This window comes from Exophiala bonariae (assembly GCF_035927105.1).
Source record: "Exophiala bonariae strain CCFEE 5792 chromosome Unknown scaffold_2, whole genome shotgun sequence".
NCBI lineage: Eukaryota > Fungi > Ascomycota > Eurotiomycetes > Chaetothyriales > Herpotrichiellaceae > Exophiala > Exophiala bonariae.
The window spans coordinates 1,509,160-1,535,409 of NW_027042477.1; the positions used below are offsets into that span (position 1 = coordinate 1,509,160).

Here is a 26,250-nt window from a genome sequence, read left to right on the forward strand (position 1 = left end):
TAATCTCAGGTGCCTCTTAGGCCCAATTTCGGGCGGGAATCCTCCCCAGCCCTCAGCACCACGTCCACCTTCATACAATCTCATTGACTTAGGAGTAGTACACAGTGGCATTTGGGACTATCTTCTCTCAGATGGCCCGATGATGGTACTATTCCATAGTGCCTCAGTAGCCCCTCTCAAATTCTGATCAGCTCTGACATGATGGTGATCCCAACTAGAAAATAATGCGCAAGCCTCAGTCGAAACCCTAGTCTGAGACTAAATTCCTGCACGCCAGCTCTCCCTTGATTCTCTGACGCCCGGCTGAAAATAAGGTACATTGAACAAGTCTTGTCGTGGTCATGAACATGGAAGCAGTGCTTTGCGCGTGCTTCCACCAACCCCGACCCCAGTCCACTTCTACATGTCTTGCCCATCTTACTGACGACAGTTAGACATTGTATCGCTTTCCAATTTCTCCGTGGTGCAAAAATCCTTCACCTTCCGACTTGAAATATTGCTTCACAATTTTCCACCATCCACTGAACCACCTCATTCTTCATTTTGGTATCGCTCAGCTCTCGGTTCAGACTTTCCGGTCTCATGATGGTTGGTGCAAACACCACTGCAATATTCATGCTTGTCATGAGGTTCTCCTTTTCCTGTAAAACTACTCGGGCCAAGTGCTGGATCAGATAATCAAGAACTTCATAGTGGGCTCGCGGAAGTGATTCCAATGCCAGAGCCATGGCATCCACACGTCCGTCACGATCTTGGATCATAGTAGTGTCCAAAAGTCGATCATACACGTCAAAAGTGATAAGAGGCATCGGCAGCCGTCGGAAATACTGCTTCAATCCCGAGGTTACCGCATGAATATCCAGATCTGGGTCGGAAATGTCAAAGTCTCCTGTGGGATTCTCAAAATAGTCCTTGACTTGTTGAACTTGAGAGTTGCCTCCAGATTTGCGGTAAATGCCCTCGACATCCATTCCTAAAATCCAATCGTCAGTTGAATTACCTTCATTCAACGCAGCTCCACTCACCTCGTAGTTCCACCTCCTCCACACATCTTCTAACGATCCCTGGAACAGGCGCTTTCTCGTATTCCGTGCGTTGCTCAAGGTCGGATCCAAACACTTCTATTGATAGTTAGCAACAACTTCCAACAAGAACGAACCGACTCCTTACGAGTTGCGTCCACCAGCAGGGACGGATTGCTGGCGTTATTCCCCGTTCCATACAGCCCATTGGATTTTGTGCCCGTCTTCGGGTTGCCACCAAAGAAGCCGAAGCCGGCCTGTTTCATCATAGGCTCAGGGTTGTTCTTGGGTAGACTGGAATACTCTTGGCCAACTGGGGTATTTCCATATGCACCTGTTTCGGCAAACTGGAGATCTCGGCTGTAGCTCTGTTGAGTCGAGGAGAATGCTCCCTTCAACCCTTTCGTCACGCCCTTGGCAACCTTCTGTCCTTTTCTCCAGTCGAACTTCTTGGCCTGGCCTTTCTTGATGTTGACAACCTGTGGTCCTTGTAACACAGTTACTGGCTCTGCCTCGCCAGCCAGTAGCGTACTCGCCGAGTCGATGTTGGTATTGTCGGTCGAGAAGCTTCGCATGTCCTTGGATTCAAAGGAGATGTTCGACTTGTCCTTGTGATGAGAGTATATTCCCAATCCATTGACCGCGGATTTGGTCGGCTCAATAGGTACACTTCCAGAATTGGCCTTGTACAACCCTTGGATTTGATGCACTAGCTGGTTGTTGAGCTCGGCCAATTGGGCATTCTTCGAAGAAAGCTGCTCAAACTCCATGAAGCTCTTATCCTTCATTTGCGTCAAATTCGCAATCTCATCCACCAGATCATTACGCCTTTGTATCGAATCTTCGATCTGTGGCGCGAACGAATTCTTCAACTTTTCTAGAGATTCGGCAAAGTCGTGAAGGACTGTGTTGCTCATTTTCCCCACGTCAAATGGCTCACCACTGCGCTTAGCGGCAGCGAGATGTTCCGTCAGGATCTCAAGCTCTCGCACCACAATCTCTTTTTGTGTGTCAAGCACAACCATGGTCGACCGTTTCTCCCTAAGCTCCGAATTGACCTGTTTGATGCTAGCAGTAGACTCCAGTTGAGACTGCAGTTCTGCAATTCTCTTTTCTCGCTCAATGGTCTTTTGTCGTTCACGTCGTAGTTCGTTCTTGAACCAGGCGAGCTCGTCGCGATTTTCTGGAGAAGCGGTGCTGGGGCTGCTGATCTCCTGTGCAATTGAGGATGAAGTCACAGCTGGGGATTTAGGCCACCGGTCTCGAGAAAGCCTACCGGTTTTATCGCTATAGCTTCGGCCATGCCTCACAGAATTAGACACTCTCTTCAAAAAGGACTCTTGAGCGTTGATTTCGTCTGCTCGCATGATACGTGCCATATCCTCATCCATGGTGAAGTCTCCGCCAGTAGAATATCTAGGTAACCCGGGTGACTTCTCACCATCCGCATGTTTCTGTTGACTTGACTGAAGTGTGCTGACAGAGTGGGATCGGGAATGATCTGGAGGTGGGAGCGGTGGTGCTCGAGGATCTACGAAAGAAGTGAGCCCCTTTTTCCCGGAGACGCTATCCGAAGATCCCATCGAGTTATCAGCCGTGTCAAAGATACTCTTCGAGTTTGGCGACCCTATGGGACCAGAAATGACTTTGCCGCCATTGGCCCTAGCCAAGTTGGTTGGAGTGATGGCGACGTTCTTGGGGGATGGAGAGTTGCCATTGATGGCAGAGCTCAAACTAGAGGGAATATTTGCTGCGGCATTGACCTCTTTCCTAGCAACCGTTTGACTTCTCTTTGCACTGTCCAAAGAATCCCCTCGCTTTGGGATGCTTTGCAAGAGCGAGCTTGACGTCAGCTGAGAGTGCTTGGGAGAATCATTGCTCGCGCTATCAGCAGGGCTAGACAGGTTTGAAAGTCTCGGTGTTGAGAAGCCGTTTTCAGAAGGCGTGTCATTGTCCGATACAGGTATTGTCCGAGTACTGGTGGTGAACTGTTCAACGGGTTCGCCATGGGGAGAGGCAATTTCCGACCTCAGGCTGGTGCTTGGGCGTTCAGTTTTCTTGGTCTTTGGTGCTTCCTGTAATTTAAACTTCTCACTAGATAAGAGCTCACTGTTGCCACGCGAAGCCAGAGTTGGACGTGGGGATTCTTCAGACTGCCGGGGCTCGGATTGGAGGTATGGCGAAGCCGTCATTGAGCTGGAGCCACCAGAACTGCCTTCCGTTCTCTTTCGTACAGAGTCAATGATTTCACGTGAAGATTGACGGCCTTTCTCCTGATAGGCAATATGAGGACTGGATGTGATCGGCTTAGGTGTTGGTGCTTGAGCCTGAGGTGGTGTTGGTCGGTTCGTAAAATAATCCTTTTTCATCTCTTCAGCACCTCTCGGAGTAGCCTGGCTTGAAATGCTGGGGGACTGTGACGATGGTTGAGGTGTAGGATCAAAGGCGAGCGGGATCAGAAATTCTTCTCCTCCTCCTGAGAAGTTTGAATGCTGTGACATCATAGAATGTCTCTTATTTCGGTAGGTGGTGGACGGGAGGGTGAGCATATCTATACCAAAGAAAATCAGTATGCAGACGGCCAGCGGAAACAAGTGGTAAGTGGCTTACCGCGAGGCGGATTTTGATCTGAAGACGATGGCCTTGAATCGACATCCTTCTGTAGTTCACTGATGGTTCTACCAACGGATGGGATATCAGGAGTTGGTAATTCATGGTATACCTCCTCGTAGACAGGGTCGGGCTCTGGTACATAAGCAGTCTTCCGAGCCTCAGGGGGCGGAATAGCAGGCAATGATTTATCCAGGTGAGCATTGGCGCCAGGGCCTTTGGACCGCGATGATGCCTTTGACTTCTTTCTCCTCCGGGCCATCAGAGCTTCGTGACATTCCATGCAAAAGATACCCTGAGAAGTGCGCGCGTAACGCAGATTCTCGATTTTTCGTTTGCAGTTGCGACAACTGAAGCAATTTGCACAGAACGCCTGATCTCCAGTCAATATTGCCAGGTCTTCAATTTTATTGTTGCAGTTGCTGCAACTGTATGTACAGTTGTTGCATATGAGGGAGCCATCCCCAAGGAGGAGCAAGTTGGCATCTGAGTCGAGGAGAGTGCCACAAGTGTTGCAGCGGAAGCAGTCGATGTGCCATCTATTTCCAGCTGACATCAGTTAGCGAAATATTCAGATCCCAAGGGGCCAAATGACATACCCAGTTCAAAGGCTTTTCCTTCCTCGAGAATCTATGTGGTGAATAGTCAGTCACTGTGAACATCCGCCACGTTATACCAGCAGAACAACTCACCTGTCCACACCCTTTACAGGGGTACGCAACATCATCAGGGTCCATGGGAGACTCTGGAAAAGCCATGGGAGATTCCATTGCGGTTGCCATGCTGCCTCGCGTGAATGGGTCGGCCGCGTTCAATTGGGCTGGAATCAAACTTCTTGTCACCCCGACTCCGTTTGTTCCAGCGATTGTCTAAGTCATCAATGGATGCTTAGAAGAGGGCACTCTGCGACTCGCGTATATTAAATACTTTGGGTATGCCTTGCGGTCAAGTATTCTGCTGGCCTGCAGCGTGGACGGTATTATTGGTAATTGAGTAAGACTGACGGCTGCGCGACCTCAGCTGTAGGAATAGCTGCGGGTTGGGGTATACGCTGGTTGGTAATTGTTGACCAAGGACGAGAAAAGGAGCAGGAGTCTGCCGGACTTGTTGATATGGGTCAATCTGCGAGGAAGGGCAGGCCCAGAGTAAAGAGTGTGACTATCAGCTCGTGGAGGAATGTGTCTCGATGGTCTCAGAGGGGTCAATGGGACCGCGCAGCGCACGCTTCTGCACGGCGAATGGGTCGTGATCGCGTTAATGGGGATGTGAAAACGCTAAATAAAGACAGGCAATGTGCAAATGATTGTACAGTTGAATTCAGGTAAAGAGAGGAGGGCAATGGCGCATGAGGGTGTCGTCGCTATGAATTGTCGAAGATAAGTGAAAATGGAGACGACGACCACTGCAGTGGGCGGAGAAGTGTTTGGTGACAGTGCCCGTGACCATGGATTTCTTTGCAGATTGCAAAGCCTGGCTATGGATAGTGGGCACGGTGGGCACTGGGAAACCATCCATGGAGACGATTGAAGGATGGCACCCGCTCATAACTTCAGCCTATGATACGAGCACTGGTACAGGCCATGTCCCAATCAGCCCGAGGATTATTAGTGCCAACCAAGCTTAGAGCAGCGAGGGTCAAGGGCTCCTTAGGCCAGAAGATTAGGGCACTACAGGCGTCGACTAACCACAATTCCCACATCATTCAGCTAAGGTCCATGGGTGACAGGCTCTGCTGTCATGGCCCATCGAGATCGCACACATCAAAGGCCACAAGAAGAGGCCCATTTCCAGAGGCGTATTTCTTGGTGGTCCATTCGGGTTAAGTTTCAGGGTCTAATCCACCTGGATCTGCTTCCTTTGAGCACCCAATATGTCGTCCATTGGCTGACGTGCTGGTTCGGACAGGGGGCGGCTCTAGTTACTGCGCCCGCCTTTTCTGCTGCTCCATTCTAGTTAGCTGGTCACGCCTATTCGCCTCGAATCACACGCATGGCCTATACCCATCGGCCTCGCAATTGTGCGCTCGATGCTAGCGTGTGTCGCAAGCCTAAAGAAAATGGAGCATTCCATTTTAAGGGGTTCTGCTTCTCCCGGACAGGCTTAGGCCTTCTTAACAAAGAGTTGTCCCCTTAATTCGCCTGCAGCAAGACCCCGGCTTCCACAAGATGCAAGCTGGAGCTGCAGCTGTAAGTTGGACACCAGTGTGCAAGATATGCAGAAGACCTTCTCAAGGAAATTACCAAGCGGCACGTCCAGATCCAGCGAGTGCGTGCCCGCATGCCCGCGAAAGGCTGCTGTCCGGCACAGAGACCACGGTCCGAGCTATCAATTCGAATACTCTCGAGTTTCGGAATATGTTTGCTAGCTACTCCTGTGGCTTGGGTCAAAGAAATTCTACCAATAATCGTAGGGGTGGGACCTGATGGGATTTCTGAAGCACGTCTCCCGAGTCCCGACAGTTGTGTCACCACACTCAGGCTGGCTTGCGTCTCCTTTTCGTCGCACAACACGCGTGCCTCACCTGTTCCGGTCCACGTGGTTCCGTCCATCATTGGAAACACAGCTTTCATGAAGATCCGTCACTCTGATTTCACTTCGACTTGACTGCTGTCAGAACCCAGAGCTCGGCTTTTAGATTAAAGCAGGACAAGTGCATACGTCCCTTTACCGGTAAGCTTGAATTTTCGTTGTTTCAATGTCCTCTACCAGGTCAGAATATCATTCCTGATTCAAGAACGGATACGGCATTCACATCCTCCTGTTCCCTTGCAATTGAGAACGGCATATATTCTTTTATCCACTCGAAAAGGTCTAGAAATGTCCATGCGTGAGGGTGATCCTGGCATAAGGCCCCATGTAACGAACATCTCCCAGCCAGGGGTACTTGTGACCCACGGCCCCAGTTTCTTGTCGAGCAAGCGAAAGCGCAGGACACAATATGCCGATCCCTCGGCTACTTCCTGTACACAAAAATCGCATCAATATTGGATGACCATTTCCTCGAGATCAGAGATGAACGTCAATACAAAACTCAAGCCCATGCTCTAAGCTGACAATTCCATATGAGGCATGGAACTCGACGAGTTACAGGTCATACGAGTTAAGCGTGTTTGATATGTATACGGAGTAGTTCGTAGTCTGAAGCAGGGAACCAGTATCTCGTTAAAACCTTCCAGAAAAATTGACTACTGAGTATCTGAATCAGTCAAGTCTGAGTGCGGAGCAGCTATTTGATCTCCATAATTGATCACGGAATGCGGAACACAGAGACGGAGCGTGCTGCTACCTCTACTCACGAAGTACTAGGTATCTACATAGCATAAGCGTTCGTCAACAGTAGGGCTGCAACATGTGCTCCGTAACGACTACGAAGTACTACTCGGTAGTTGGTAATTGGTGTTCTGCATCCGAGTCCCCAGTCGATCAAGCGGTGTTTCGCTTCAGAGAAAAGCCCGTCATTGCCGGATTGCATTCACATGGAAGAGAAGACGACATACGAGTAAAGTGGAAGTTCACGGCCCCTGTCAAAATCATCCGAAACACGCCATCGTCCGCCTGTATTGAAATCGCCCCCATCGGCTTTCCGAACAACTTGAAACGTCGTACACGGAACCAGCTAGTTACTCGCATGAAAGAGCGAGTATCCATAAATCCACCGAGGAGTGCAGCGGGAGAGGGGAGTATACATCGGTAATACCTGTCGTGTTCAATAATGAGGGCACCAGCGTACAAGTGGAAGACGATGCATAGTATTGACTACTGCACGAGAAGCGAAGAGAACATGACAGAGGAAGGAAAAGATCTAGATGCATCTTCGTTGGATTGGATTCTGTCTGATCAGGCCAGGACTATCGACCAACAATACTAAGAATACAAAGCCATGCCAAGTCCTTCTAAGCCCAATCCACTCCAGTGTCCCATGTCCAATATCAAAAGCAACCTCTTCAACTGCATGAAGATCATTTCCAAACGACTGTATTCCCAGTTCCTCAATGATGAAAAGCAGCAGAAAACAAATAATACGACGAGAAAAACTCCATTTCCCATTGGCACTGTTCTGGTGTCCTGTTCGCTGTGGAAAAAGAGTCTCATATCACATCATCGTGAACCATGACCCATTAACACTCGACGCCAGTGAACCTCCATGAACCGTGCGTGTTGCGATGGATAAAAATACAAAAAGTGATGATGTTGAACCCTCAATCTCAATCTCGTTTGTGTTGCTGCTACCTCTAGGCATCCGTTGTGGTACCGAGGACTTGCCAATTGCTCGAGCCATCCGAGGTGGCGATCTCGCTACTCACAGAAGCAAGAGGAGTGGAACTCGGGTGCTCCAACCCTGGTGTAACATCTCCATGCTTGCCGCCATTTGCGAACAATTTCCAATGGGCTGACATTCCTGAACTGGGTTCGAACGTCGAAGGCTCGGGTTCCATGTACTCCATGTCAGTCTCAGGCATGACAACTCTGCCTGTGCTTCCCAAGGAGCCATAGACAGCGCCTGATGCACCTGCCACGTAGTAGTGGATGAGGTTTTTGTCCGACTCCTTGCTGAAGTAGTTGTAGAATCTTTTTTCAGGCTTGATGACTGCGTGCAGTGAGGTGCAATATTCCATAACTTGTCTCTTGATGAGGGAGGTGTAGGTGGCGAGGAGATGCTCGGCATATGATGCGAGTCGATCCTCTTGGATGGTATAGAGGCTTTGACCGCAGATGGCGAGACGGTCAAGAAGGGCGTTGAGGACTTTGAGTCCAAAGGACATAACAATAGGTAGGCGTGTGGCGAATCGTGGTTTTTCAGGTCCAAAGTCTGAGGCCAAGCTCTCAAAGCTGTTCTGGAAAACCGTGGTGGTGGATTTAGGTGTAACAATAGGATCATTGGTGGTAATGATATACTCGATTTGCTCGAGAGTGTCAAGGACCGCGTCGATGGTTGGCAAGGGACTCGGTGACTGAGTACAGATAAAGTAGGCGGAATCGTCAATTGCTTGAAGTACCGAGGTGTAGCCCGAGCTGTGGTTGCATCTCGCAATGAGGAGTGCTGAGATGGTCATTCCTGGTTGTGGCTCGGGCCATTGCGGATATTGTTGGAAGAGGTCAACCAAGCTGACTAGCATGGTGTGTCTGTTGTAGACAGGGTGATTGAGATTTTGTCTCTTGTCTCGAGATTCGGTGATTTCGTCAAACGAGGCAATGTTGCGGACAAGCAACTCAAAGAGCTCATCAAATTGTGCTTGACGGGTGATGAGAACATGTGGATGAGTCTCAATCAGCTTTCTAAGCCTGCGGAAACCAAGAGCATCGAGTTTGCCATGACGGAGGTACTCGATGGCCAACGCAAGTGATTTCTTAGCAGATGAAATGCTGTTTCGACGGCGTGGTGATCGCTGTGGTGATCGGTTGGGAGAGCGTTGGGGTGACTCTGTTGGTGATTGTTTTTTGGGTCTGATGATGTTGGTGTTTTCTTTGCCATCAGGAATGTGTTGCCGGCTAGTGGTCTTCTCCGTAGCGCGTTCAGCAACTGGTGCAGCTTGCTGGTCTGATGCGAATGGAGGTACAGGGCGGAGGGGAAGTGACTGAGCGGGTGCAGCATGCTCTGAAGTCGTTGCCAAATCTTTTGACTTCTTGGACGTCGTTGGGGCAGAAGCCGATTTGTCTTCAACGATGACTGGAGTCTGACGGCCACTCTTCTTGATATTTTGTACCGATGGAGAGCGTTGTTTGAGCTCTTCCTCTGGAACGACTGGTGTTTGTCGTCCGTTCTTCCTACTTTTCTCTTGAGCAATGGCATTTTCTTGTCGGCTTGCCGTCTTGCGGTGATGGCTGGGGACAGAGGAAGGAGCATCCTTTTCCAAAGGAAGGACTGGTGTTTGGCGGCCAGAGACTTTTTCTCGGATCTCTGTTGGCTTTTTGGTAGGCTCACCGCGGGATCCCGGACGCTGGCTGCCTGCAGGTGGCATTGGTGTTGCAACGATACGACCTCTGCGGACCGGAGCAGATAGAAGTGGTCGAGCATCGACTTGAGGACTCTCCGATTTAAGGTCTTTGGAGTCAACTTTGTTGTCTCTGGAAGGAACCTTCTGATGATTGGGCCGTGGTTGGGTGGAGGATGTGCCGTGGCGTGAGGTGGTTGATGCTTCACTGGCATGAGCAGAATGTGATTTTTCATGCTTTTCTCGTGTTGGATCTGAAGTTGGCTTCTTCGTCACCTTCTGTGGTTCTGGAGGGTTGATGTCATCGAGAGATCCAAACATCATATCGTCTGATTTAATCGACGCAGGCGTGAAGCCACGATGTTGCTGTTGCTGGATACGTTGCTTGCTTTGTGCTCTGATCTGAGCGAGAGCAGAGCCTGGTCTGCTTGGTGCCTTGGTGGGCTTTTGAGGTTTGTCAGGATTGTTTGGGTCATCACGCAACGCATTGGCTGCGAAGTTGTTAAGACCGCCCATGATCATACGTGCTCCTTGAGCATCATACTTGTGATATTGCCAGAAGGTGGCACGAGAATTTTCTCTGACCTTGACTTGGCCATCGGTGAGTCCTTCATAGATTGCCTTTCTGGCGAGTTCGCCATCTTTATTGTCGTCCATTTGAGTGCGGTAGGTCTCAATCAAGAGACGCAGCCACTCAGGAGCAAACACGCGAGGAGGGATACGTTTGTCTCTGAATGCGGCACAGACGTGATAGAAGAGGCGGTGATTGTAGCCTGCATGTTTGCAGATGGAGAGGATTGCTTCATTGGCGTTCTTTTGGTTGACAGCTTTGGTGGAACCACACAATGTGATAAGCTCGGACAGAATGATGTCGAGCTGAGATTGGACCTCTGATTTCAAGTTCTCAATGACAACCTTGGAAGTTCGGCAGGCTTGTCCTGACAGAGTAGTTCTCTCGGAGGCGGTGGCCTTGACGATGGCTGGCAAGAGAGCTTTGGACTTTTCGACAAAGTCTCTTGGAAGAACACTGTCTGGCTTTCTGTTGTCTAGAATTTCGGAGAGTTTGGCGAGAAGATCTTGGCGGCGTTTCCAATTCTCCTCTGTTTCGGTTTGGGCGAGCTCATGGTGAAGAAATGTGAGCACATCCACATAGCTATGGCCGAGCATCTTGGCTCTGACACCAATAACGAAGAGATAGACGGCTTTTCCAGCAACTGGGATGAAGCTGTCGACTGATGTAACTGTAAACAAGACACGTCAGCACAGTCAAAGCAAGAGAACTTGAAGCATGTCATACAGAACCCCATGCTGGCAAAGTAGCTGGGTTTGATCCCAGGCTATGATCAATGACAACACAGTGGACTGCTTAGAGCATGCACAAGCTGAGGTTCTCGATGGTGATGATAAGGGTTTGAAGTAAAACCGATGGCAGAAAAGTGTTAAAGTGAGTACAAGTATCAATGGTGAAGAATGGGAAAGGTTATCACGTGATGAAGATGCGATCGGGATAATGGAGGGAATGAGAGCAGAACAGAGGGCGACCTCGAACTTATATAGACTGGAAATCATCGTACCTACTCAGTGGAGAATTCGGGCATTCGCTCGTGACGGAAAATAGTGTTTTTGAAAGAGGATCAAAAGCTCGCCCCAAAGTTGTAGAGGGAAGAAACTTTGGAAGTTGTTGATGTTGTTGGACATGGTGTTGATGTTTTTGCCCCCTGCCCACCATGACCAAAGCGGAAAGGTGGAATTTGGGCTTGGCAATGAACCACATTGGTTGCTCCCAGTGATTGGCTTCCGTTGAACGTCTTCCCACTCCGGCTCCATACCGAGGATTCCTCCTCCTTGCCTTCATGACCCCAGTTTGCCTGCCAGCCTTGTTAGTATAAACCACAGGAAAAACCATATTTGCATCAATATCCATCTATATACTAAACTCTAACTCGGCACGCTCCATATATCTTATCACTGTCGCGAAAAGACGCGATTGTTTGTTGACATTCAAAGCTTCTCCAACACAACTCGGTCCTAACATGTCGCCGATACCGCCTTCAATCCACCACAAGCCCGTCCTTCGTCTCCATTTGGACGACATTACTCACTCCGCAACACAAATAACAAATGCTTCCCTAGATGGCGGCCTCTACCTCGCCAGAGCCATCGAACATGTGATCAGCCACCTGTACAAGCCTTATGGGTTGAGTGAGATCCCCAAGGTCCGCTCGGTGACTGTCGTGTTGAGGTCAATGGGCGGAGTTGCCTACACTACCGGTTTACCACTGGATGATTTACATAAAGAAATCCACCTATCCTTAGATTACGTCCAGGCAGTACAGTCTCGAAGCTCGTCGGACATCCGGCATGAAATCGCCGGAGTCATCACGCACGAGATGGTCCACTGTTTTCAGCATAATGGACATGGAACTGCCCCTGGTGGACTCATCGAAGGCGTCGCAGACTTCGTTCGGTTGAAGTCAGGACTGGCTCCTCCACATTGGAAGAAAACGGCGGACTCACGAGGCCAGAAATGGGACGAAGGCTATCAAAAGACGGCCTGGTTTCTAGAATGGCTAGAAGACAAGAAGGGCGCAGGCACCGTCAGCAGGTTGAACGCTACGTTGAAGGCAGAGAAATACAACGAAGAGAAATTTTGGAAGGATCTAGTAGGGGCCTCCGTTCAAACGCTGTGGAACCAGTACAAGGAGACTTGGGAAATGGAGGACACCAGTTCGGATTGCTCCACCACATTGAAAGGTCAGGAATGAGCTCCATATCCCAGCACCAACCTGTCGAGAAGGCAACGATATAACGGAGCTTGATCACAATAACTATGGGGGCCATGTGAAACGGTTCAGTCCGGTCGACGTAATGTAGTAATTTGGTAAAGCACGGTTCTCCGGCATCACTATGACTACTCGGTCTTCAGATATTTGGGCACGTTTTGAATATCATCCTCTGCTCAGTACTGGAATATCTCGGAGAAGCTACGATGAGAAAGAGGGGGGCTCTTCACGGGCACACAGCGATGTTGAGACACAAAATATATTCCAGCTGATGGAACGCTAGCCCAGACAGAGGCGGTCGACAATGACTCGTGAGCGAGTGGCATGATGGGCACCTTTTTGGACTTCTCAAATTGTGAGGCTCTTCCAGAGCTTTTTGTCACATGCAGTGTTCTGAGGGATCGGAAGACTCTGGCTCTAACCAATGCATCCCATTGTTTTGTGTTTGGCACGGTGGAAGTCGCCGGATTGCATTTTGCAATCCACAAGGGCATGTGGAATCTGACAAACGTTCAAAGTGTACAAGGTCCGTGAGGCATGGTCGCCTTTTTTGCGTGGTGGTCACTAGAAAACTGGGACTGGCCCGCAATAACTTGAGAGCAGAGAATATTGGAAGGTGGGCAACTCGATCGTTCATTATCACTTGGATCTGTTTGTATCTTTGACAATGGTCAGCGTGAGCTTTGAGAAATAGATTGACAATTATGTGGAAGGAGAACGTCGGGGGTCAGTAAAAAATTAGAGTGTTGTTGCGTAGTTTTCTTCCTCAAAGAACGTAGTTCTAGGGGTTAAAAATTGATCATCATTCCAATGGGTTAGGATGAGGAAATCGTGCTATCAACTTACCAGCATTAGGAATTGTCGATCGATGCAGGTGCATGAACGTAGAGGTCACGATAAGGTTGAGACGGTCCAGGAGGAATTGAGCATTTCATGTCATTGCACTCATTTTGGGGTACTAGCAATCTAGCTGTCTTTAGGCAAGGGCTGATTTGGAAACTTCTATTCGATTATGACATGGCTGACATTTAGTCGAAGAGACCGCCGAAACCTAGGGCACGTTAGCACTTTCTCAGGACCAGAATAGAGAGGGTGTGTCTCACCTTCATCATCACTCTCTTCCTTCTCCTCTTCCTTTTCTTCCTCCTTGGCAGCTGCTGGCGCGGCCTCTGAGCTGGCTGCAGCTGCAACAGGAGCGGCGGCAGCATAAGCATCAGGATTGGCAATGCGGTCCTTGAGCTCATCAATAGCCTCCCAGCTGTAGTCAGTCTCAATGGCAACCGAGATAACGTTCTTGTAACCGTTGAGCAAGCTGTGGATGACAGATGGAAGAGTAGGGTAGTTGGCGGCAAGGGAGATGGTGGTGATCGTGGCAATAGCAGAAGACAGTGCCTTGAGCAATTGGCTTTCTTCGATGTCCAACACACTTGGGTGGAATGTGTTACCCTCCTCGTAGACCTGTTGAACCTTCATGCCATAGGTAAAAGGAGAAATGTTCAACATGTTGAGAAGAGTGGCCTCGGAGGCACCGACTTTTGCGCCGGCCTCAACCAACTTGAGATCGGTGGTGATTTCAATGGTTCCACGAGCAATCTTGGTGGGGACACCGAGAGCCTGGAAGAAAGATGTCTTGCCGGGTTCCATACCAGTGTTTCCTGCTGGGACGTAGACATCGAGAGGTGCAACAGCCCCAGCACGAGCAGGCGCAGCGACTCTGTTGGAAAGAATCTTATCTCGAATAGTCTTCAAATCACCGTTGGTGAAGATGAAGCCAACATTTCCTAGTCCATGTCAGCGCATTTTTTTTTGTTTATCCTCTTGAATCCATGTCTTACCCTTGACGTGAGGAAGGAGACGTTCGAACTCTGGGTTGTCACCAATGAATCCCTTGAGAGCACGGCGAACCATGGTGTTCTTGCCCATCAACACAACGGCCTCACCTCGAAGGGCGGATCGGATCTCGTGCATCTGTTGGGAGGAGACATTGTCGACGCTGACCTATGGTAAAGTTAGCTTTCCTGCGGCCATGCAGCTTTCGGTGGTGACTTGCGATGAAGATGGATTTGTACTCATCGAGCAAGCCCTTGAGCTTGTCGAAGTAGACAGCTTTTGTGCCGGATTTGCCCCCCATGACTTCTTAGGGATGAAGTTAGGATGTTTAAGGGCAAATGATAGTAGTTTGTAAGTTGAGGTGGTTGTTGTGTTAGAAGTTGAACTTTGGCCAAAAAGTTGTCGAGATTCGGATGAAGCGAGAGCCTTTCTCCCAGTGTGTGGCCTTGGCACTACGAAAGTCCACTGATCACGTGCGCAGATTCTGTTCAATCCATCAACTTCATCGCTCAAATAGAAATTTCTTTCTCATGGAAGAAGTATGTGGATAGTGATTCACTCACATACCGAATAGCTGGCTCGGCGATATCTGTCTGTTCTCTTCGCGGGGTCCTTCACTAATGCGTAACTAACAGGAAAGCTGGGTAGGGACACAGACGCCTTTGACGGTGAGTCTTTACTGGCGAGCACAAGCAACATAAAACCTGCTACGATGGCTAGTTGCCCATTCCAGAAGCTGTGCTGGGTGCACCCAGTTGATGATCAGCCACCATTTCTAGTTACAGCCTCAGGTCCGCTTCTGATATCTCTTGACTCTAAAGATGGATCTGTCTTGAGTCAATGGCCAAAGCAAGACGAGACTACTCAGCACAAGTACTCTCAAGAATCAACCGAAAATGGCGAGCGATCCACAAAACGTCAAAAACTGGATACAGACGACCATGTCGCTCTATCTCGCCAGACCTCCCAAGATTCAATTGAGATCATTTCAGAACGAAAGAAGGGAGAGCGACGAAAGCCCAAGGTCGAGACCACAAAGCAGCCCAACTTTTCACATTTAGTTGCTACTAGCGATGGAACCACGGTCGTTGGTGTGATGACGGAGGACAAGTCAATCAATGTTTTCCAAGTCCTCTCGGCGGGGGAACTCAGTCTGCAGAGCAAAAGGTACGTATATACACCCCTTTCTAGATTCACCCCTTGACAATCCAATCACAGATCCATGCCAAAGCGGATGTGTGCGATCATACTGACACCTGACGAGAAGACCATCTTGGTCGGCGATAAATTTGGGGACGTGTATTCGTTGCCGCTACATCCTGCAGAAGACTGGGTGGCTCAAAAGTCCGAGCAAAAGGAAGTGTTCATTCCTTCCGCAACAGAACTTACCGTCCATACGAAGGGTAATCTCGAAGCGCTACGTCAACAACGCGAGCAGAAGATCCGTAATCCAAAGAAAGAAGGACCAGATTTCGAACACAAGCTCCTGTTGGGCCACGTATCCCTGTTGACAGATGTTGTAATCGCTGAGATACAGGATGGCTTGAAGCGGAAACAGTTCATTCTAACTTCCGATCGAGACGAGCATATCCGAGTCTCTCGTGGGGTGTCTCAAGCTCACATCATAGAGGCTTATTGTATGGGCCACCGGGAGTTTGTCAGTTGCCTGTCCATCATGCCCTGGAAGTCGGAGTACTTGGTGGCTGGTAGTGGTGAGCCATCTCTAAAGGTCTTTGATTGGCAGAACGGACGCTTGCTAGATGAGGAGTTATTCCACGGGGCTGTTCAACAGGACATCACCAATGCACTGCCTGAAGCCGACGAGGGTCGTACAGTAGACCGTCTGGCGGTCACTGGAATTTGGCCCATTCACTATAGCGCTGCTCAAAACTCACCAAACACCAGCCAGCCTCCACACATTCTCCTTGTAGCGTTGGAAGGGTAAGTCTTTTGTCTCTTTGAGCTGCAATCTCTGACAAGCTTTCTAGTTTACCGCTTCTTCTGAGCTACAAGCTTGATGATTATGGAAAGCTGCTACACCACCAGACTCTGACTCTGGCAGGGAATATTTTGGATGTAGGAATTGGACCTGCACTATGGGATATTGTAGTCAGCATCGACACGGTGCATCGTCCTGGTTCTGTCAAGACACTTCGACCAGAAGAAACACCAGCTCCAGAGCTATTCGAGACCTTTGAGTTGTTCTCGAATCTAGACGACATGAATGACTCGACTGAACAGCTGGAGCATTATACCGAGCTGCGGTGGGAGCGCTCAAGCTATGCAATGCTACTGAACAACGCGGCGGCAGCAGTGGAGAGAATCAAGGTCTCAACGGAACCTCCTCCACAGTCCAAAGGTGTATACGGCGCGGTTGGGGAGGTGCTCTACGGGTTGGAGAACTTGCGAAAGAAGAGCCATGGTGAGGCGAATGTGGATGGAGAAGAGCCACTGGAGGAGGCCATTGTCGAAGCAGAAATGGGCACAACGCCTGAGCCGATCATAGCAGAGCAGGTCCATGTATAATAGAACACTAGACGCAATAAAGAATGAGGCTGCCTGCTGCGCACAGAAGCCGGAAAAATAAAATAAAATAAAAAGTGCAAAGAAAACAAAAACTCCTCCAGTTCGGGCCCCCCACCGTCAGGGTTCGAACTGGAGAAGAAACCCCGGTTGGGAATTTTTGTTTGTAATAATAGTAGGGGTAAGGGGAACGGTGGCGCGATACTCGGGGCCTCCTTTACGCCTTCGATGGCTTCTTAAGAATAAGAAGGGGGAGAGGAGAGAGAGGAGGGGGAGGCGGATGGAGAACCAGTCGAAACTGATTGAGCCATCTCGGGCGTGGACTGTGACCTGTCCTGATAGGAGACCCCGAATATTTTGCTCAATTGAGCAACAGGAATCCAGCTTTGTAAATATATATAGTTTTAATTCTTTTGATGCCTAGATGATGGGGGTGGTGGATTCCAATGTTCGGCGTGCTGTAAAGCTTGGGTGTACTGAGACAAGGCTGGACCAGGGGGCCACAAGGCTGCCCATTGCCATGCGCTAGTGGCACGTTCCAGAATCAAGTGGTTTGAGCAGCCCAAGTACAGTACGCCTATAATTATTCTTCCGGGTATGATTCCTTGACCGACAACCTTCTCTACCCATCCCACCACCGATCCAGATATCCTTTTTTGTAGCAGATATGCCACCCAGGTGTCATTGTTGACCTCCAGTATGGCCAGAGTCTTCACATTAGCAACCAGTACGGCACTCTGATATTTCTTTCCTGCGAACTACTGCAACTGCCACTGCCTGTGGTTAAACCACCGATGAAGCACTGCCATTGGAGGTCCAATACATACCCAGCGTCGAAAGATTGACCTTTGTGATTCATGGATCTGCATGATGCGTGAAACACAATTGATTCCAAATGCTGAGACTTGGACTGGTGGGTTCAGAGCCCTACAAGAGTAGGTCATGGGTGAAACAATGATGTTTGAGTCATTGCATACAAGTAATCATAGCAGGTACTCTATTGATGCCACAATGAATGGCTCTGGTTACATCAAATCGGCTCTCTCCACCATTTGTCTCTAACCTATATCACCCCTGCAGCCACGTTTGCTTGAAACCACGAAAAGTAGCACAAAGAGACTCTGTCTGATCATTACTATAGGTACCATCACACTTCGCCGTGCTGGTGCTGCAGAGGAGTGTTCTGTTTTCTGAATCAATCAAAATGGATATCATTTCTCATCCAGTAGTGACCATCCTTGAATATGATCCCAACTGGCCGATACAATTTCACATCATTGCGAAGAAGCTTAAAAAATACCTTGATCTATGTTCAGTTACTTACAGGCTGATAGAGCACGTTGGTAGCACTGCCGTCCCTGGCCTTGCAGCAAAACCCAACATAGACATCGTCATTACGGTTCCGGATGCAGAAAATGCCGCCAAAGCACGTGAAGCACTTGTTCACGAGCCTAGTCCTGAGGAACACTACAAATGTTATGGAGATGGTGGCATCCACGGGAGAATCAGCATGAAGCCTCACGTACGCAATCCTCTGGCGGATCAAAGCGTTTACATTATCCGAGAGGACGACCCTGCGGGTCAGCTTGTTGTTCGTTGCCATCTTGCCCTCCGAAACACTCTTCGATTGCCGGAACTTGAAGCATTCAAAGAAGAATATGGTCGAGTCAAGCTACAACTTTCCAAATCGGCTATTGATGATGTTGATTACGGTCAAAAGAAAAACCCTGTCATTCGGAAGATACTCAAAAGCGGCGGGGTGGTCTGATGCAGAAATTGATCTCAAAGAAGGATTGGATCATCGTGTACCTGGAGAAAGAGATGAACTACCATATTAGACCTTGGAGGGTTTGCTCGGGTTAGTTATTTCATGTGGCAGATCGATCCATGGCTGTGCCGCTGCCGAACCACACACACAAGCATTCCACAACACATTCGACCTCGAGACCACAGAGTGTGGGCAGGTATGGCGTAGGTAGCACCGACGCTGATTTCCGTGCGAGACTCAAGCCCCGGAAAGCAGGAGCTTTGGAGACATCGGTGGATATGCCGTCGATCGGGCTCTGTAATGTCTGCAGGAGGTCTTTGATGCTCTCATCGCTTCAGTGTTTAATGACGAACGGGATGATAAGACAATTGATGGAATGATCAAGATTTACTCGCATAAAGCCTGCAACTGAGTTCCGCCTGCTTAAAGGAATAGATCTGTGCAGTGAAGGGAGTGGGGTTCATTTTGGGGCGCCTCGAGAGCGCGATCAGACATATTACGATACTCTTCCGGCATTATTGCATGATCCCAAGCCAGCACTTAGTGGCAGAATCAATGAGGCGTAACGCCGTTGCTGATGACGAGACACATATCACCGATTACAGGATCTCCTATTAAATGAGAAGGGCAATGATTCCTTAGTACTGTGGCACTGAGAACTCAGGCTGAACACCGGGAACTGCCGATTGCAGGTTAGGGTGGTCCAGCCTCATACGCGAAGTGTCTTATTGATCCTGGAACATCCGACTTCAGACAACTATTGCATTCTGGTCTTCTGCGATTGATCTGATGATCTCGATAAATTTCCAGACATGGACGAAAGACCAAAGGCAAGCAGAGATTGGATAGAAAGAGTGAAGGGAGAGTGCCAGAAATAGAACGAAGATGTGCTTTGGTCTGCCACGGTCTGCTTGTAAGCGCCCACCAAGAAACGCTAAGGCAAGTGCCACCAACCAAACCCCAAACATCCCCACCTTCCTTACATAGCTCCGTGGCCTTCTACCACTCAAGTTGCTCCTTCCTTGTCTCTCTTCCAACGTCCTGCCAACACGTCGAACGTCTTCAGCCGCTATCGAAATCAAAGCCTTCTCATTAGTGACGATTCCACTTTGTCCTGCGCGTCTCGCTGGTCGCATTTCGATAGCTCACCGTATTGGTTTATTTTACTTCCTCGACCGACTGGCCGCTGATATCTTGCATGCTAAGACTCGTCCACCAGCTGATGGTCCAATCGACGAGTCCACAGCCTGCTTCGGTCTGAATTGGCCAGAGAACTGCGTGACATCCCACAACCGCTCAGTTAACCACCGCTTCTTCACCATGAGCGTCAATGTTTGTATTCACGGCGCTTCGCTCCAGTCATCTCCATCTTCCTTTCTTACCATCCCATCGTCTTCCGTCCAGTCTCATTACCTTAGCTTCTTCCATGTCACTCCGTCTCTTCCTGATTCTCCCTTCCTCCTCAGATCATCATCGCTGTAGCTGCTGGCCGCTTTCAGCTTTCCCTCGTTAATTGATTCTCGTTTCTACCCACCCCGTTGCCTGTTGAGCAGCAACGTATATCAACTCTTAATACCAATTCCCTAGATCCTCACGTTCGGCTGGACCGGCAATCGATGAGCAGAGATCCATAACCACTTCGCCAAGTCGAATATACCTAATATATCAAGCGAAGGCTGGACCTTGCAGGCATGAGTACTCTACTGCCAACTGTTTATCAACAACCAGCCCGGCTGAGCCGCGCTCGGCACCTTAATACTATTCTTGAGGAGAAGGAGGACTCACACCACTCGGTCAAGAGCGACAGTGAAGGCGATGGAAGTGATACGACCATCATCGGTCGTCCGGCAGCATGGGACCCCAAACTATTCACAGCCGCTCCTCGCAAAAGCTCTCTGGCAACAACGACAACTTATCCTCCTTCCCCGGTCTCTTCTGACTCGTGTGGCCCTTCTCCTGCAAGCAGTGCTGGTGAAGGCATTCATCGGCAATCTATCAGGAGCTCCTATAGTGGCAGTGAATCCGGCACAGTCTTTAGTGATGACTGCCCATCTCTCGCCAGTGATCCGACAAGCTTCGCCACCGAATCCAGCAGGAACAGTCTGGTTAGTAACAGATCCAGCCGCAACAGGTATCCGGCGCTATTGATTCCTTCGGACTCCTGGGATTCATCCATGGGAAGTCCCATCAAAGAAATCAGTATGGGTATGTCACCTGCTACCAAGATTCGACTCTCACCGACAGTCCTGTCCGCCTTGTCAAGAGCTGTCCCGGCCTTTAACGCGCCACCATCTCTAGGTGACAGCAACAGTACCACCTCGGAATCCCCCTGTGTGTCTGGCCAAAGCGGTCCTGTCACACCAGACATGAGGCATCAACAATTGACCGAAGGCCAAAGTTGGGGTAATATGCCGGCCAGAGCTATACAACAACAGCACCTCGAAATTGCTCTCGGTGACGGCCACAGTATTCTTCTGTCACCTGCAGAGGCTCATTCTGCTGGTGGCCCGTCCAGCCTTCGATCACCAGTTGACTGGACCGACATGGTTGTCAGTTTCCCACAGGTTCCTGGAGCAACACCTCAAGACCTGTCCCCTTTGATGCCTACAATCGCCGAGTTGAAGGGACTCGACCAGAAACCCACTTCTGATGGCTCTGATGTCGGTGTAAGACTACCCCTTGAGGCTTTGCAGACCTTGCAACAAATCTCAAGGCAAAGAAGTCCCGACGAAGTTTCCAATCCTTCCTCTGGTGGATCACGTCCTTCCAAAAGAACTGGGAGAGGACAAGAGATGCGGGAGCTGTCAGAGCCAGGCACCATCAGCCGGCCTCGTAGTGCAGACGGTGTCACCCCAGTTTCAGATTACAGCTTTTCCCAGCTAAGCATACCTTCTCCTGGTGGCTTCTTTTCGTCTTTACAAAATGGTTCTCGTCATACCTGGTGCCTCAGCAAACCGAAAGGGCCCAGCGTCCCAAGTACTGCCACTGCCGAACTATTCTACAACCGACCTTGGGAGAATTCTAGCTCAAGCAATGTGGTCGAAACAGTCCTTGCTGTAGAAGACACCACGATGACCGAGGGACCTCCTACCGCTCGTCAAGCCACATTCAATCTATCAGATGGAACGACATCCAGCAGAAGACGTAGTCTGCAGTCAGAAGATGATGACCTGTATGGCTCCGGAGTTGTTGAAAACAACCCCGAGGAAAATATCAGCGCAAGCTTCGAGTACGATGAAAACTATGGGGCTGATCTTCAGCATTCAGCAGGAATGTATTTGGATCGAACTGGTTCATGGCTTGCAGCACAGACGGGGTACATTTCGTCCTTGCTTGGTGAAGACCCAGATTTGGAATTCCAGAAAGAGGCTAGGGCATCTACAGTGGATGAAACCGCAAAGGTCGCCCGCCGAACAGTTCAATTTTCAAACCAACCCAAACTCGATGTCGCTGTTGTTATTGACGGAGATAACAAGTACAGCCCAGAAAGTGAGCCCGAGGCGAAGGAGCCTATCTTCCTTGCTGCTTTCAAGCATCTCGTGGCCAATCGCAAACGAAGAGATGCATTCATCCATGCAACTTCTCGTCTGGAGGCTGTTCAGTCTGCCCGCATTGCTTTTCCTGAGAAGCATGTGACAAATCTACTGGGACAGCACACGATGGTTGAGCCTAGCAGGCCAAAGTATGCTGGTCCTTTCAGTCAAAACCCACGTCAGACTGGCATCTTCGATCGCACTGCGGAGCAGATGGCTTTCAAGACGCTTGAACGTGAGCAGGCTGCCTTAGTTTCTCTCGAGCCCTCAAACTGGCAAGTTGATGCTTTGAGAGCATTATACCATGGCCGCCTCCTGGCATCAAACGAAGCGTGCCAGAGACTCAAGCAAAAATCAACAATACCTCTGGACGATCCCTCCTGCGTTGGAAACAAACGCATACGCATTCTGGATATTGGTGGAACGTCCTCTGCATCTTGGGCTTGGAACGCTGCTTATGAGTGGCCGAATGTCAAAGTCTACACCGTTGTCACAAAACAGCAGGCACAATCTCAACGTCCTTCTGGGATGCCAAAACCTGAAGCACCACCTAATCATCGGACTGTATCTGTCCCTCATCTCTGGCAATTGCCCTTCCGCAGTGGTCATTTCGATGTTGTCTCTGCTCGTTCATTGCATGTACTTCTGAAGAACAATCCAGTTCCCGGAGTGCCTGAAATTGATGAGTGGGAAATGACTCTGCGTGAATGTATGAGAGTGCTCAAACCAGGCGGATACCTAGACTACATGATCATGGACTCGACCATTGCACACGCAGGTCCAAGGGGAGAAGCCATGAGCGTCGAATTTGGCTTCGAGCTTCACCGTCGTGGCTATGAGAGAGAGGCTGCTAGAAGCTGGCTGCGAAGATTAAAGAAAGAGGGCTTTGTAGGGGTCAAACGAGCTTGGATGTTCATGCCTATGGGTAGAAAGCCAATCAGTGAGGCCGACGAACAAATCCATGGCTATACTGGTGGATGGCAGACTTGGCGACAAGGAGCAAAACCATTTGTCCCTGCACCTCGTCCTATCAGTGAGGTTTCCACCATCAGCAAGATTGTCAAACAATACATGGATGTCGAAGCAGTGCAAGGTCCTGTAGGGACCACAGAAGACGTCGCTGATCTCACGGGGTTGTTGGGGGCAAGGTTGTGGGAGGAATGGCTTGTCAAAGTCCGATCGGAGTCAGGTCGAGAACAATCCCGCTGGCTCGAAGGCGTGGATGAAGTAATCGAGGAAGGACGAGAGCAGGGATCTGGGTGGAAGATGCTCATCGGCTGGGCGAGAAAGCCCAAGGTCGAGAAGGGCCCCAAACCTATGCGTGCGGAAATCACTATCGGGGTGGAAGATCTAGAAGAACTAAGCTCTTCTGGGGATGAGAAACTCGAGACCATGGAAATGGGCATGATACCGATGTTGATTGAAGAATGATCAGACGAGACAAACAGCTGAAAGAAGAACTCATAATACCCCCGGAGACGGACACACTCAGAACAAAGAAACGATTTTCCTTTCCTCGAGGTCGGCTTGCTGCATTAGCGAAAAAAAGGAGTTTGCTTTCTGGTGGTGGGTGTTGGGCAATACTAAGAACTTAGTACTAAGTACTAAATAGGTGTTTGATTTGGATGGAGCGACTGACATGCGTACCCAGCGGAGGATCACCGGGTGTCTTGCAAGTGTCTTTCATGTTCGTTTTTATATCGATCTTTACTGAATGTAGATAAGTAAGTACTAAGTAATCACCTTCGCTTTTCCTTTTCTTTTGAGACGGATTGCTCTGAAATGGACGACGGAATGAGAGAGGATGGGGACAGGAGATAGTTCAAGTTGTTGAGCACTGAGTACAAAGTATCAAGTACTTAGGTAACTAGTACTATATAGTAGTAGACAGAGGTTTGTAGTTCATGATAATGACAAAAAATGTTGGGCGTAATTGCTCCTGGTTTTGTCTGACTTGGTAACTAGTACTTAATAAGTACTCGGGTGCTCTCCCCTTGGATAACTTTCGTACTGGACTACTAATGTTTCCTAGAGTGTCCACACCATCCTTCAGATTACCACCACCCGCGACAGGTACATCGCCCACAGAATCGTGTGGCCTAATACTAGTAGATTCCAACGTAGACAACAAGCAATCTCCTCGTTGTCAGGGTGAATCCTATGAGCCATAGTCAATCAGCTATCTGCAACACCGCATGCTTACCCTGGCTCATTAGTATTGAGTGTCTCTCGGGTGTTCCTGCTCTGCTTACCATTTTAGGTAAGCAACTTATGTAATTTGGTCTGCCCCTCCCCGTTGGGTGCCCCTCATCACTGCCGTCATCAGACCCAGCAGCGAACAAAAAGTTGTGTAGTACCCAGCCCGAACGAGCCTATCTGGAAACAGCGGACAGCTTCCTGTAGTGGTAACCACCTAGGTGATGACTACGAAGTAAGGTAGGACTCTGCAACATCAGGTTAACTCGACAATTCTGTTCTACATTCTTCTTCCTCTCTTAGTTGCATCAGTGTCTCCGTCGTCTCTCATTATTGATCTTGGAGGTCCTCATATTCGTTGATCCTGTGTGTTCCGGAAATATATTCGGGGGTTTGAAGATTTTATATCACTGTCTTCCTCCCACGCATAAGTGCTTAGTACTTAGTACTTGGTTATCGATCGGCTTGATGTTTGATTCAGAAACCAACTACTGAGTAGCTTCAACCACCACCTCATCTCGTCAACCATGACGACACCACGATGCTTCATTGTCCGCCACGGAGAAACCGAGTGGTCGCTAGATGGACGACACACAGGCACAAGCGATATTCCATTGACATCAAATGGAGAGAAGCGAGTACGAGCTACAGGCCGGGCACTGGTTGGCCCTGATAGATTGATTGTGCCGAGTCAATTGGTTCATATGTAGGTTCAATATCTCCTGCCAGTGGCTCTTACCCCGTCCGGCCCCAGACCTGGCGATCCCCTATGAATGAAGAATGAAACGGTACAACAGAACCACTGTGAGCTTTGTGCTAGGAAGATCAAGACAACGAAACATTGAAATCATGTTATGCCTGCCACTTCAGACAGAGAGTTCTACTAAACAAAGCCCCGGCAATAAACAGCTATGTTTCACCCCGACACCGTGCCCAACGCACTGTCGAGCTTCTCAACCTAGGCTGCCACGATCCATACCCATGGCAAACTGCATCCAGCGGCGACAGCGCGACCCAAAAGCCCGCCGAAGAGCCATCGCCGCACCACACGACCGCGCCAGTAACCATAACCCCGCGCATCGCCGAATGGGACTATGGCGACTACGAGGGAATTACATCGGCGGAAATCCGCTCACGTCGCAAGGCCGCAGGCCTCGGGCCCTGGGACATCTGGCGCGACGGATGTCCCGGCGGAGAGAGCCCAGAGGACATCATCGCGCGCGTCGATGATTTAATCGCCGAGATCCGCGAGAAGTACCACAAGCCGGTCATTGGGAAGCCGAAGCAGGACCATGTCACGGGCGATGTAATGGTCGTGGGCCACGGACATATTCTCCGTGCGTTCGCCATCAGGTGGGTTGGGAAGCCGCTGACCGAAACGGCGTTGATCATGGATGCTGGCGGTGTCGGCACCCTGAGTTATGAGCATCATAGCATTGAGGAGCCGGCGATTTTGTTGGGCGGTGGCTTTGTGGTTGGTGATTGAGTTCACTCGAGTGAGTACACCAGTATTACCTACATACTTAGTATTCGGGGGCTTAATCTCGACTGGGTGCGCAGGATTGGTATGAATGCGAGATAGTTACTTAGATACACCGCGTTCTTGAATGTATGTTGCTTGGAAACTTGTCGTCGGTGGGTTTTAGAAAGATGACTGCCGGCCGGGGATTTATTGAGCAAATATATATTCGCCGATGCCGGGATCCATTCTTGTCACACGCACGGTGATCAAAAGAGATATTCGGGTTCCATGACCTTTCGTTTCAAACCCCGAGAGGATACCGGCGATCGAGGGACATACTAAGTATCTATCTAGCTAGAATCTCTGGAGCTCGCTTTTAAATCTCGTCGCTCACATATTGACCGGAGGGGGGGGGCCGAAGATTGGCCGAACGAACGATCCGCGGTGACGGTGTGAACTGTCCAAGCACGATTACAAGCCCAGCATACTAGTGTTGCTGGAAACATGGAGGATTAAAGTACCTCGAGCGTGGACCGGCGACCGTCTTTGGCGCAGTAATGAAATTCCCCGTAGACCTTTGTGAGATTCAA

General features: G+C 49.6%; 8 protein-coding genes across 8 annotated transcripts; 5 read left to right on the top strand and 3 right to left on the bottom strand.

The window, feature by feature from the left end:
• Positions 1-476: 476 nt before the first annotated feature.
• LTR84_005060 (uncharacterized protein) lies at positions 477-4,414 on the bottom strand (the record flags this gene model as incomplete). The annotated part of the gene is made up of 6 exons (XM_064848632.1): positions 477-973; positions 1,026-1,121; positions 1,171-3,573; positions 3,633-4,181; positions 4,232-4,262; positions 4,325-4,414. The coding sequence occupies 6 exons, from the start codon at positions 4,412-4,414 to the stop codon at positions 477-479; spliced, it is 3,666 nt and encodes a 1,221-aa protein (XP_064711256.1).
• A 3,450-nt stretch (positions 4,415-7,864) lies between these two features.
• On the bottom strand, positions 7,865-10,872 carry LTR84_005061 (uncharacterized protein; the record flags this gene model as incomplete). Its single annotated transcript, XM_064848633.1, has 2 exons — positions 7,865-10,806; positions 10,863-10,872. The coding sequence occupies 2 exons, from the start codon at positions 10,870-10,872 to the stop codon at positions 7,865-7,867; spliced, it is 2,952 nt and encodes a 983-aa protein (XP_064711257.1).
• A 726-nt stretch (positions 10,873-11,598) lies between these two features.
• LTR84_005062 (uncharacterized protein) lies at positions 11,599-12,330 on the top strand (the record flags this gene model as incomplete). Its single annotated transcript, XM_064848634.1, has 1 exon — positions 11,599-12,330. One exon carries the CDS (start codon positions 11,599-11,601, stop codon positions 12,328-12,330), a length of 732 nt encoding a protein of 243 aa, XP_064711258.1.
• Positions 12,331-13,376: 1,046 nt separating this feature from the next.
• Positions 13,377-14,479, bottom strand: LTR84_005063 (uncharacterized protein; the record flags this gene model as incomplete). Its single annotated transcript, XM_064848635.1, has 4 exons — positions 13,377-13,399; positions 13,452-14,129; positions 14,184-14,341; positions 14,418-14,479. 4 exons carry the CDS (start codon positions 14,477-14,479, stop codon positions 13,377-13,379), a joined length of 921 nt encoding a protein of 306 aa, XP_064711259.1.
• A 411-nt stretch (positions 14,480-14,890) lies between these two features.
• On the top strand, positions 14,891-16,704 carry LTR84_005064 (uncharacterized protein; the record flags this gene model as incomplete). Its single annotated transcript, XM_064848636.1, has 3 exons — positions 14,891-15,345; positions 15,397-16,119; positions 16,167-16,704. The coding sequence occupies 3 exons, from the start codon at positions 14,891-14,893 to the stop codon at positions 16,702-16,704; spliced, it is 1,716 nt and encodes a 571-aa protein (XP_064711260.1).
• A 1,201-nt stretch (positions 16,705-17,905) lies between these two features.
• On the top strand, positions 17,906-18,469 carry LTR84_005065 (uncharacterized protein; the record flags this gene model as incomplete). The annotated part of the gene is made up of 1 exon (XM_064848637.1): positions 17,906-18,469. One exon carries the CDS (start codon positions 17,906-17,908, stop codon positions 18,467-18,469), a length of 564 nt encoding a protein of 187 aa, XP_064711261.1.
• Positions 18,470-20,160: 1,691 nt separating this feature from the next.
• On the top strand, positions 20,161-23,433 carry LTR84_005066 (uncharacterized protein; the record flags this gene model as incomplete). The annotated part of the gene is made up of 1 exon (XM_064848638.1): positions 20,161-23,433. One exon carries the CDS (start codon positions 20,161-20,163, stop codon positions 23,431-23,433), a length of 3,273 nt encoding a protein of 1,090 aa, XP_064711262.1.
• Positions 23,434-24,725: 1,292 nt separating this feature from the next.
• LTR84_005067 (uncharacterized protein) lies at positions 24,726-25,684 on the top strand (the record flags this gene model as incomplete). The annotated part of the gene is made up of 2 exons (XM_064848639.1): positions 24,726-24,904; positions 25,108-25,684. The coding sequence occupies 2 exons, from the start codon at positions 24,726-24,728 to the stop codon at positions 25,682-25,684; spliced, it is 756 nt and encodes a 251-aa protein (XP_064711263.1).
• Positions 25,685-26,250: the final 566 nt, after the last annotated feature.